Source organism: Telmatherina bonti (assembly GCF_933228915.1).
Source record: "Telmatherina bonti genome assembly, chromosome: 23".
In the NCBI taxonomy this organism is placed as follows: domain Eukaryota; kingdom Metazoa; phylum Chordata; class Actinopteri; order Atheriniformes; family Telmatherinidae; genus Telmatherina; species Telmatherina bonti.
In genome coordinates this window covers 12655715-12668100 of record NC_136632.1, presented here as the reverse complement: position 1 = coordinate 12668100, position 12386 = coordinate 12655715, and the positions used below count along the sequence as shown (strand labels likewise).

The 12386-nt window shown below is 41.0% G+C and overlaps 1 protein-coding gene across 1 annotated transcript in view; it reads right to left on the bottom strand.

The window, feature by feature from the left end:
* Positions 1-200: 200 nt before the first annotated feature.
* The window catches only part of gsap (gamma-secretase activating protein), a 34569-nt gene continuing 22383 nt past the window's right edge, over positions 201-12386 (bottom strand). The window contains exons 25-32 of the mRNA XM_079262822.1: positions 12040-12135; positions 5652-5722; positions 5393-5487; positions 4736-4855; positions 4040-4101; positions 2188-2292; positions 1764-1860; positions 201-1603 (exon numbers count right to left, since the gene is read on the bottom strand). Of these exons, the coding sequence (XP_079118948.1) occupies positions 1503-1603; positions 1764-1860; positions 2188-2292; positions 4040-4101; positions 4736-4855; positions 5393-5487; positions 5652-5722; positions 12040-12135 (747 nt within the window). The 3' untranslated portion in view covers positions 201-1502. The remainder of the gene's footprint in view (positions 1604-1763; positions 1861-2187; positions 2293-4039; positions 4102-4735; positions 4856-5392; positions 5488-5651; positions 5723-12039; positions 12136-12386) is intronic.

Below are 12386 nucleotides of genomic sequence, written 5' to 3'. Positions count from 1 at the left end.
GCTTTGTAATTAACCCAGCACTACCAACCTCATCTCCACAGGAGTTGGGAAATTATTCTAAAAATGAAACTATTCCTGAGAAAGGATTTAACCACATGAGCTCAAATGTACCAAGAAAAAACATTTTCTCTCAACAAAACTGTTAAAAAATGTAACCTGAAGGTGTAATACAAGAAGGACAACGCGAATGCTGCCAAGTTCTCGGGACAGGAGTTCATCTTAGATGGACACAAAAACAGTGGAGACCAGTTATAACGTCAGATGAGTCACATTTCAGCTGCTTTTATGAATGAGAAAGAACAGTGTCTACTGCATACATAAGATGAAATCTTGCAGAGACATATGCTACTATTAAGCATATCGTGCTTCCCCATGAGATCAGGGATTATTGCAGCAAAACCAGGCCAGAAACTAATTCTGCAAGACTAAAATCTGCATAGCTTCACCTGCCTGCAGCCTTTCTGCAAATGCATGCTTCATAAATACACAACGACCTCAGACTGTTGCACAGCTGATATGTTGTCTTCAGCTAAGATGTACGACGGTTTCCTCAGACTTTAATTGGTTGAACATTTGATCAAACAACTGAAAAACTTACAGGTAAAATTTCTTCTCTTTTTTAAAAATTGTTTTAATTCCCAACTAATCTGGAAATGAAGTCTGAAAATGCATCTTTTAATCATTTTTAGAAGATTAATTTGACTCAAATTAAACTCTTTCTGCATAATCCCCTACTATGGATTCAGTCAGTTTACACTGGGCTAACTCCACGCAGCGCACGTCGGCTTCTCCTCGCTCAGACGTTCTGCTGCAAAGCTGCCGTACAAGTCAGTGTTAGAGTCAGATTTAATGCACAGCGGACCATATCGAGCCTCTCTGTCTGCGAGGCTTTTGTCGGCATGTAATCAAGTTGATGGGGTGCAGCCGCATTACAGGAATCACAAAGAGGAGAAACAAGCGTGTTTGATTTATACATACAGCTCCGAATATTTGACGTTGATGTTCATAAATCGTATGAAAGAATGGAGATGAGGGACGAATTATAGCTACTAGAGAAAATGAGTTTATACAAATAACTGCCAGCAGTTATTGATTTTCAATCTAATTTTTTAATATCGCGGATATAATATAATAGGTTTTAACTGCGGCCCTTATTGGGATTTTTTTTGTTTTTTTTTCCAAGACCTTCTTGTGTCCGTGAAATAAGACGATGCTTTTTTTTTTTTTTCCTGAAAAGCAGGTGAACTCTGCCTACGAATCCATCCATCCATCCCCCACCCTAATTTATCACCAGTGAGAACTGGTTTATGCGTCTCAGTCTTTCCAATCATCTTTCATTTCCCGCCCTTTTTCTATCCCTTCATCATCCTCCCATCCATCAATTACATGTCTTCAAGTCAGCGATGACTGCTCTCCACCTAAAACGCATTTTCCTTTCCCGTCAGTTTCCCCTTCCATCCCTCCACCGCTCATCCCTCCCCGTCCTGTCCTGTCCGTCCGTCTCATTTCCTCTCGTAGCCCAGCAGGATCCGCGTCTGCATCAGAGCCGTCTCCTCCACAAACTTGGCGTCCACGTTCTCCTGCTCTTCGAACGGGTTCAGAGCTGTTGGCGGTCACACAAAGAGACAGGGGGATGTAACGACACACACTTCCTTGCACCTTAAAGATAGAAGCTGTCTCATTTTGGCCATGCACGCCTACAAATCCTCAAAAGGCTTGAATATCTAAACCAAGCAGGATACACACGCACACACGCACAGTACCTTGTGCCTCAATATCTGAAAGGACTTTAGTCAGGTAGGTGAGAGGCAGAAACTCGGGTCTGAATCCAGGTTCGTCTTTCCCAGCAGATGCAAATCCCTGAATAGGGACGGAAAAACAAAAACACAACAGCAGGATTTATAGGATTCTGAGAAATCCGCAGCAACGCCATAAACAAGTCACCTGAACTCCTCTTATGGGTAAAGTTGACTGCAAGTTTACTTTTTACGGCAGTCACCATACATTTTAAGAAGTCACTGTGTAAGTCGCTGTGTGTAATCTGTCGGTGTAAAACTGCAGGCAAATGTGCGGAAAAGTTTTTACTTTCGGAGGATTTTCCGAGTGTGTCTGGACGATTTCACACACACTTTGCTAGGTAGGGTGGATTGGTATTAAAGAAAGAGAGAGAGATGTTTACTTTCTCACCTTATTTTTGTTTTGTTTCTCCAGCAGAGTCCTGACATAATCTCTGGAGATTGAGGCTGAACTGACAGGATGATCCCACATATGGCACATCCTCTGCTCCAAAGGCTACACACAAACACACACATGCAAAAAGACACACAGAGCAGTTTACATTTTAAGCATGCAGCTCGTGCTTTCAAAAGAAAACAAAAACAAATTCCCCGGTGCCTGTGCACAGCTGTCCCTTTCTATTTCGCCAACTGGAAAGCCAAACCGCTATCGAAGCGCGGACTGCTAATGAGGGCTTCGAGGGGAAATCGGACTTTTCAAGGCTGCACACAACAGGAATAAATCACTCTAAAGCAAACAGATGTTACTTGTGTGTCTGACAAAAAGAAAATTAAACATTAGATCTTAGGAGCTGAAACTTTTTAACAGACTATTTTACCGTCTTTTTAGTAATTTATTGGTAAGAAACATGCAGTGGTTGGAGATCTTTCAGCCTTTGCACACGCCTTCGTGTCTGTAATAAGATGAAGCTTGCGGCAACTGATGAAATACTGATTTCGAGGGTCAAAAATCCAGCTTAACGTCTGAAACTAAACCCAGATCCTTCCTCAGATGTTTGCATCATTTCTCGTATCCCTGCAGAAAATACTCAGCCCAACTTTATCCGCATAGATAAATTAAAACAGACCATCAGCAACTGGAAAACTGGTGCGGTTATCAGCTGCCCTGGCAATAAGGCCATCCAACATAATATCAACACTAAAATCATCTCTTCATCGCTTTTCTCCAGCAAAAGCTGCAAAAAGCCTGTTTGTCAGGATTGCTAGCCTGTTGTCCTGCTAGCCAGAGCCGTTTCCATCAGTCTCAGTGTTCCACCATCCTCCCAGTACAGGCACGTGTTAAATCTAGCCTATACTGGAACGCTCCACCAGCAGGTCTCCAAGGAAAACCTCTACAGATGGTTGGACATGTGGCTGCTACATACAGAGGATTTTTTTTTTTTTAAACGTGACGTGCCTGCATACGGTGCCACATGGTGTTTACTTGATGCAAAGGTAACATGGTGAAAAAAGTACATTTATGAGGTTTGAACTGGTTTAAACTGGATTAAATTTGCTCCTGTTGTGTTTAGTTTTAAGCGGGGTCTGTCTCACTCTTCACACTGGGAACGTTCTGACTTTTACACTCAATATGTTACCAAAGAGAGTTGTTGGGTTTAGTTCAGGTCCAAAAAAAAAAAAAAAAACTCCTCAGCAGGGAAACATCTCCTGTTTTCTAGCTCTGCTGGAGTGTGTGTTGTACCTGCTAAATCTGTCCTGCCTGCCAAACCCGCCCAACAAAAAGTCTGACGGGCAGGAAACCGAACAGCGACACAAAACACTCAAAATTCCTCTGATCACGGTGCTAACAGAACACACACACACACACACACACACACACACAGCTACAGATTCTGCCGCCACGCAGGAACACGTGGAAGTTACACAAGGACAGAAACGCACACAGACACGGCAGAATCTGTCCTCAACGTGCGCCCACATACACACCAGCTGGTTACACAAGTTCCCTGCGATTGGCTTCAGGGGGGCTTGAGGGAGATGAGACCTAAAATAACTTCAAACCTTTAATTGGAGCAGAGAAGGAAGTTTAGGGAGAGAATTACATGAGAACAGATCAATTCTTCCTCTACTGTCACTGTGTGTGTGTGTTATTCTCCGTCCATCACACACACTCAACTCTAACCTGCATGTTTGTACTTGTCGCATGAAATCATTCAGAGGTCTTTTTGCATGAATCTATTCTCACACATACACACACACACACACACACACACAGTGGAGTCATTGTTAAGGAAAGTTGGTACCTCGGGGAGTCTCTTCAGGATGCTGAACTTCAGTTTCTCATTGGCATCACTGTTATCTAAATCTTAAAAAAAAAAACAAAGAAATGAAAAGAAAGAAAGATGATAATCTTCTAAAGATGAACTTAAATGCACATTTTATCCTCACACTTGAATCCTTAAACATTCTCCAAACATGATGAGGCAGAAAGTTCCCCCCTGACCTGTTATAATTACCCCGAGTAAGGAAGCTAGAGTCTCAAAAGGTGCATAAACATCGAAATAATCCCAGAGGAGACGTGACACGCAGGCTCACCGACTTCAAAATGCCTTAAACATCCTCTTCTCCCACTTTGAAGTTTCAAACCGCTCAGATTCTGCGCTTTAAACGACCGCTTGTTCTCCGCCTCTGTTTGTTCTGTTTCTGGCAAAGTAACGCTAAACCACGACTATGATATTTTGGGGATGTCAGTTGTTCTTTGAACAGCTTCGCGGTATGAAATCCACCAGATAAAGAAAACAGACAATATCAGTGTCTTTATGTCCGCTGAGCTCAGAACCTGCACCTCTGAGGCCCCCAGCATGGAATAATATTCACACTGTCTCACACTTTTAGCTTGTCCAAGTTCCTTCAGAAACACTAATGCAGCTTCAAACAGTCTCACATGGATGTGATTATAGTTTCCTTTTAACCCTTTGTGTGCATTTATATGCATGTACCTGTCATGAGTCGAGACACGAAGGTCTCTGTTAGCTGCAGAAAACCGTGGTCAACGTACTGCAGAAAGGTGTGATGAGGAAGGCAGCGCACTGCAAACACTGCAAACAGGGTGTGATACCCTGGAGAGAGACAAAAAAAGAAAACATTCTCCATTCAAGGCAAATAAAATCAACATTTTAGCATACATTTAGCAGTGCTAACACCTGATATTTAACGTTCACTGTGTGTGTTGGGTAAAGAGCCACGCTGCGAGCACGGCAAAACATTAAATACAAGGCGAACTACCCAAAATGCACCTTGCTGCATCACTCCCGAATAATTCCTAACTACCTTCCTTATTTTTCTTCTCCTCAACACAGGCTGAAAAGACTTTCCATGCCTGTTATGTTCCACCGTCAGTCTCACATATACACTGTCTGGCTGTGGGGATTTTCTAATTTCCCTTCCCAATTTCACACAGCTTGTTACTGAAATTATGGAATTATGTAGCAAAGCAGCGAAGGCTGTAAGAGCAAATTATAATGACAATGTATTCACATTCTGTCAAACTAACGCCTGGAGAACAAGTCTGTTGCCCTTATGTGCAAAGTCATGCAGTCATAGCATCAAAGGGAGACCAGATTATAACACATAATGTGTGGTTTTGTGTGTGGTACCAGGAGGGAGGGGCAGGTAAAGACTCCTGGCGGATTCCAGGATCCGCAACATGAAGTGAAACACAGACCACTCGGCTGGGCTGCCCGGCTGCATCCTGGAACAATTAAAAAAAAAAAAAAAAGGAAAGTTATGTAACAAGAATGATCCACAGTTTCAGCAAAAGCAGCTGATGATGGATGTACATTAATCACTTCATGCTTTACATAAAAGAGAAGGACGATTTTAGAGATGATAACGACATTTAAGGTCAGAACTTACAGGCACAAAGCACCGGGGCCAAGTTTGTGCTTCAGCCAGACGGACTCCAGCATGTGTCTGATGAGCTCCAGCTAAACGCAAACACACACACACACACAATGACAAGCTTAGTGCTCTGAGTTGCAAATGCTCCATTTGCTTCAAATGAAATGTTTTCCTCAGCTGAAATCACCTGCTTGGAATTTTCTGAAGTGCAATCCAGACACGCTTTTCTGCTATCCCAGTTGTTTTTGTAATGTACACTTGTTCTACACTCTGTTCCTCACGCTTCCTGATTTCTTTTTTCCCCCCTACTTCCCCATTTCATTTCTGAACAAGAGCAGCACAAGATGTGAACACATCTTGTCTGCAGCTAGGATCATTTGGATCCACTTGATGTGTTTGGAAATTGGGCTCACATTTCCACTGTGGACCACTCAGCCGCGTCCCGAACAATAACAGGAAGACTATCTCGCTCGTACACATCCTGTGCACCAGTGGGAAAGCTGTACCTAATGCTAGCGGCGATATCCTCTCGCGACCTCAGGGTGTGAATTTCAATTAGCTTCACTTATGTAACAGACTAACCCAGAACCCAGAAGTGAAAAAAGCAGAATGAAAAGAGACTTTTCTACACAAACATAATAATAATAATAAGCTCCTCTGGGCGATTTTTTTTTTTTTCTCAAATATCCTTCATTAAAATTTCAAGAATTGGAAAAAAAAAAACATGTATTTGCATACTGTCTGTGTCTGGTGTAGGAATGTAAATTGTCTCTGTAATAGTCCAAGGTCAGTGAAGCCATCATCAGCTATGGAGACAAGGAGAGTACACAGCTCCCACTTCTTCCACGGACGAACATGCATGCCAACATTTTAGACCACGATACGTCATGGTTTCAGGGTTTTTAGTTCTGTTGGTCTCCGTTTCCACACTTGTTCTTGATTTCCTGTTTTATTTTGTAGAGCTTTCCCCTCCTGCATTCTGCATACTTGGCATCCTGTTCTCAGCTTCCAGCTCAGCTTGTCACTCCTGCTTCTTGTTTACAAGTAGTTCCCTCAGTATTTAAGTTCCCGGTCTGCCTCTGTCCTGCGCCGGGTCAATGCTGTGTTAACTTGCGGCGCTTCTGTTTGAGTCTCTGGTTTTGGTTGGCTGTTTTCTGCTGCAGCAGAGCTTTATGTTCATTAAACGGCTGGCTCCTTCATCTATCATCATCCTCCCTTGTTCTGCATTTGGGTTCTGTTCTCGGCCTGCACTGTGATGCAGTAAATACTTCCACTGTGGCTCCAACCTAGATCTGAATGAGAAGTCACATCATCCTCTGGACAATTCCACCATAAAGCTTCTCTTTTGTTTCCAATCTGCCAAGTTAAGTGCTGTTTGTGAAAATAATTCTTCATAGCAGAGCTTGGGACTAAGTTTTTCTAAAATAATCCCTCATTGTGAATCTCTCGATGCTGCATTGCAGGTGTCTTGCTTGTCTTTTACATGCTACACTTGTTTGAACCATTTAATGACATTATGCACTGAAGAGGGGAAAACATGCAAATCCCATCCTGTCTTTCTCTGGTGGGCTTTTTTGAAGATATGCTCACACATTTGTTGACAAACTGCAGGGCTTGTGGTCATTTTTCCCCCCTTTTAACCTTTTGTGAATACAAATCATGATTAGGAATCTCTTGGAAATAGTGCTATCGCCACATAATCACTATGACCAAAAGCATATTGATCGATATTTTGTCACATTAATAAAAGCAAAATGGAGTCAAACGTTTTGAAAATTGTACAAATTTCAATTTGCCTTTAATAATGTAGTAATAGTATATTTTCAGCACAAAATTTTTTAACTTTCTTAATGACACAATTATCGGTATATCAGACTATCCATAGTTTTAAATATTTCCCCCTTCATTACTACTCTCAATTCTCCTATTCAAAACATTTTGAAATGTATTTCAGGCTTTCAATGCAAAACGGATGTTTCTTTAAAAAGAAGCCATTGCTCTGATGAGACAAAACACGATAAAGCTTAGATTATTATCAACAACGGAAGTTCAAGTAAATCTATGAATCATTTTTTCTGGTGAAGTGATCGCCTCCCAACAGCAGCCGGCTCTAATTCTGAAACAAAATGAACCAACACAGAAAGTAAAACCTGATTTAGGTCGAGTAAAATTCCCTACATCGAGGCCAAAACCTTCCTGAACAGAATCAGACAGCATCCCTCCCTTTGTGCTCGTCTCTTCCACCAAACAAGGATAAAATCTGTTATTCAGTGAATTGAAAAGTAGATATTTGCTGATTTTGAAGGGAGAAAGCTGAAAATGTGAGTCGCATGGATGTAGAGATGTGGCACACTCTGCTAAGAACATTCAATACACTGTATTTTTATCACATGTATACCACATGTTAGCAGTCGCAGGTTTAAAAATCCTATTTTTCATATAGGTTCAGCATAACAAGCTTGTGTTTAGTTGATTGCAATTCCCCTTTGCGATGAAAGAAATGTTTCTCATTTCATTTTTTTGTCTACCACTAAGAGGAGAGTGTTGCAGGGAATTTTGGTCCACTTTTTGGGATAGAAACTACCTCAGTTGTAAACTCTGTTGCTCATTTCACAGAAGCACAATCCTTATACCTCATTGTAAAGGTAATAAATCAGGCTTTTCTGTGATGCAGCAGAAAAGGGACTATATAATCAAATTTCCTTCATTTGTCTGCTAAGTTTATCATCTTAATTCAGAAGTAGTCATATGATGGCTGTGCTGGTCTGCTCACACTTTCTACTGAATTTTTCATGCATTTAAATCAATATTACACCAAAATGACAAATTCATATGTTCTTTGCACAAACAGAAAAAGAGAAAAGTTATCAAGCAAAATGATTATTGCAAAGTTAAATTTCTTTTTTTTTTTTCCCCTTCAAATTCCCAGTCAAGTAAAAGCAAAAGGCAAACACACTAGGGAGCGTAAACTGAGACTCACAAATCCCTACACGGATTTCTGTTCGAATAAAACCTAAACTCAGCGATTTGCTCTTAATGAGGCCACAATGAGTAAACCGTGCGGGTCTTCCTCCTAACATAAAGGCAGTTACTCTGCGGATAGAACAAGTTCTCTGTGAAAATAAACCAAGAATACTGCAGCAAATTTCAATTCATTGGATTAGTGATAAATATGGATTCCTGCTTGAAGTCATTTATGTGCAACAATTAGGTTGCTCTGTTCCCTGATGTACGCTGGTGTTATATAAGGGAATGCATCTCAGCTGTTTGTAGAAATGGGGCCAGGAAATAAATATGTGTAACAATAATGTAAAGTGTTGCTGTAATTTATCATAGTGGGGCATCCCTGGCTCTTAAAAGTTGTAATCTATTTAATCTCCAACTTCTCCCTTGTGTCAATGCAACTATTAGTGTCAATAAGAGCCAACAAGAGGGCGAGGTCCTCTTTATTTGTAAAAGGGGAGTCTGTCCTTTCCAAAGCGCATCCCCATATGAGTCAGCTTGATGTGGAAGCAGCTAGTGAGTTTTCCGACTGTTCTTAAAATAAGACGACCCTTTAGGCTGTTTTTCGTGGACCCATGCGCGGCTAGCTTTAGATAAGTCTGTTAGCAAACTTAGGTTTCAAAACCTTCTCCAGACACATCTATTTCTATTCCTTTCAGTTTGAGTCTGAAGGTTAAAACTGGCGAGTCTGCTGCAGCGAGATGAACCATGGACTGATCCGGCCGTGAGCAGGCAGGATATCTCTGCTCTTATTTTTACCCTGTCATTTGCAAGTCCCAAAACGTGGCGCATCCTGCTTTCTATTCAATTCCAGCCTTACCCTTGGCCTGATTTAATACCGTTGTGTTGATATATGCTGTATGTCTGCTTTCAGGCCTCCAAACAGAGAAGGGATTTACCTCACAGGAATACTAAGAACCAGCAGAATCTGACACTTCGAGTATGATCCCTTCGTTACTATAAACACAGTTTGTTTCCTAAATACAAGGCTTAAAAGGCCCTTAAGCCATTCGTATTTACTGGTTGTTATTAATCAACCATATCTGAATGCAGAGAGAATATTTATTCTTATTAAACTCTAGCTTAGTTTCCTGACTCAGTCATTATGGCGCCTTGATGTTTGCATCCCTCTCTGCTGTGCTGCAGCTTTTTCCTAATACTTTAATGTAAAGTGCATCAAAGCACTTCTGGCCTTTGTTTATTTTATTTCTATTTATATGATTCTATTTTTTATATGCTTTTATTCACTCTTATTTATGCATTTATTTAATTTTTTTTATTTTTAATCTTTATTTGTGTATTGTCAATAATTTATTTAAAGCTGGGGTAGGTAATCCTGCTCAGAGACATTTTATTTTTTTACTCTGGGTGAAGTGGTTCTTCATCCTGATTGTAGTCTGTACATTTTGTAATCATAAGAAATATAGTTAGACCCTCAGTTTACTGTAAATCTGTAAAATCTCTGACCAATCAAAACGTTCGAGCCGAAATGGAGTTGTTCATTTCTTATATTTGTAAGCTTCCTGTCCCAGCTCTCCTCCTCCTCCTCCCGCATCACACACCCTGCATATAAATAGCCTGTTTGGATGAAAGTACAAAGTAGTGAAGAAGAAACTCAGAAGGCAAACATGGCTGAGAAAATGCAGGAAGGATTTCACCGACCCAGTTCGGTTTATTTGCCTCCTCCCGCTGAACAGCCGAGAAAGAGAAAATCATTGGTGGAAAACGCTGCGAACTAGAAAAGCACTCGGAGAGCACAAACCTCCGCGAAGGCCTTTAAAGGGTTCCTGGATCCAAACGGTGAACCGGATCACCACCAAAATTAAATCAGTTCTTACTTTTCACATTTACAAAAACTCCTGAAAATTTATTAAAGAATCCGTCTATAACTTTTTGAGTTATCTTGAACACAAACCGACAAACAGATAAACGCCGGTGAAAACATAACCTTCTTGGTGGAGGTAAGAAAAAAATCCTTGAATCACAAAGGGAGCAAAACCAGAGGGGGAGGAGCCAAGACAGGGCGCCACTTTAACATCTTGCTAGCTCCCAAACATTACTTACCCCAGCTTTAAAATTAAACTTTATATTGTTACACTCCTTTTTTTTCCACTTTTTTTCAATATTAATTTTGGGTTTTGTCTTTTTGAAAATTTTCTTATTGTAAATAAATCCAGATGGGATTGAAGCCTCTGCTGCATGTTTACAGTTCATCTCCACACTCACGTGTGCTCATTCCTATGATCGGAGGTTTTTTACCTTCACAGATTCAGATTACTTCCGTTACAGCAAAGACTTTTTCCTTTTTAAATGTAAATGTTTTCAATTTACACCTTCTTGTAAAACCTTTCTTTGGCTTCATGCTCCTGTCACTGCCCAGACTGCAAACTTCAGAGGTTAAAGGTTCTGATGGAGGTTTTGTCTCCCTGTTAAAAGGGAGTTTTCCTTCCCACTGTCGCCTCATGCATGCTCAGGATGGGGTGATAGACTGAAGTCAAGATTCGATCCAATCAGTTGGTTTCTTTTTTTTTTTTTTTTATCTTGTCCAGCATTTAAGCAAGCAGAATGATTTACTGGATGCTGTGTTCTGCTGGGCAAATTTACTTTTCCAAGGGAAGCTTTATAGATAGAATGATCCCCTTGATATTCTGATGTTAGCATGTTAGCAAGTGTGTTTTACTTATTTTATTTTTCTATTTATTTTGAATAATTGTTTGCATTACAAAGTTTGCACAGCTGCACCGGACCGGAGAGAAAAAAAAAGATAGAGAAAGAGAGAAGAAGAATCAATCAGTTGGTTTCTATGAGCTAGGCCGTTTATGAATTGGCTTGAACTGATGTATCTCTAAAGTGCCCTGAGACAACATTGTTGCGAAGTGGCGCTATACAAATAAAGCTATATTGAATTAAAGTCGGGGCAGTTAAGTCCTCATACTAATTATTCACTCTCTTGATAGTCAGACCACAATGCACAATCCTGTGGATGGTTTCATGTTACTCTTCACATCAATACTTATCAGTAATTCACAACGTTACACGCTCTCTTCCATCTGGACCACAGTGGCTGCTATCGACCTTCTGGAGGAAACACAGCTAAAAACATCTTATGGTTTGAGGATACTTGCCACAACCATACACTAATGAGTTTATAGAGGACCCAACGAGTCCCTCTGGCTTCCCTCCACCCTTCTTAAGTGAAGTGTCAAACCATTTAAATAAAGTGTTGCGGTTTCTCACTACCTCGCTTTAACCTTCCAGGAAAAAGAATAAGAGGAAACATGAAATAAATATAACTTTTAAGAGCAATCCTCTTTGGAAAGCAGCATCAGAAGGATATAGCATCTTTGAGGCACACACACACACACACACACACACACACACACACACACAGTGCACCAACCAGCTTGGCGACATAGTTGACAACCAGCGAGTCGATCTTCTTCTTCCCCAGTCGAGGCAGGTGTCTGTTGAGATGCTCTCGTAGCTTGTCAACTGTCTGCAAATGCAACATTCACACGCTCATTATTTTCTGGGTATGTGTGAGTGTGTGTGTGTGTGTGTGTGTGTGTGGTGTCGAGTGAAACTTTGCCTCTGCATGCTTTAAGCAGACTCTGTAAAGCACTCAGCAGGGTCAGGCCGAGTTCACATCAGATTTTCCCCTAACTACCATTTCCCCCCGTTGATGGGGGAGAACGGGAGAGAGTTGACGGGAGAGTTGACGGGAGAGGACGTGTGGATGTGAGAGGT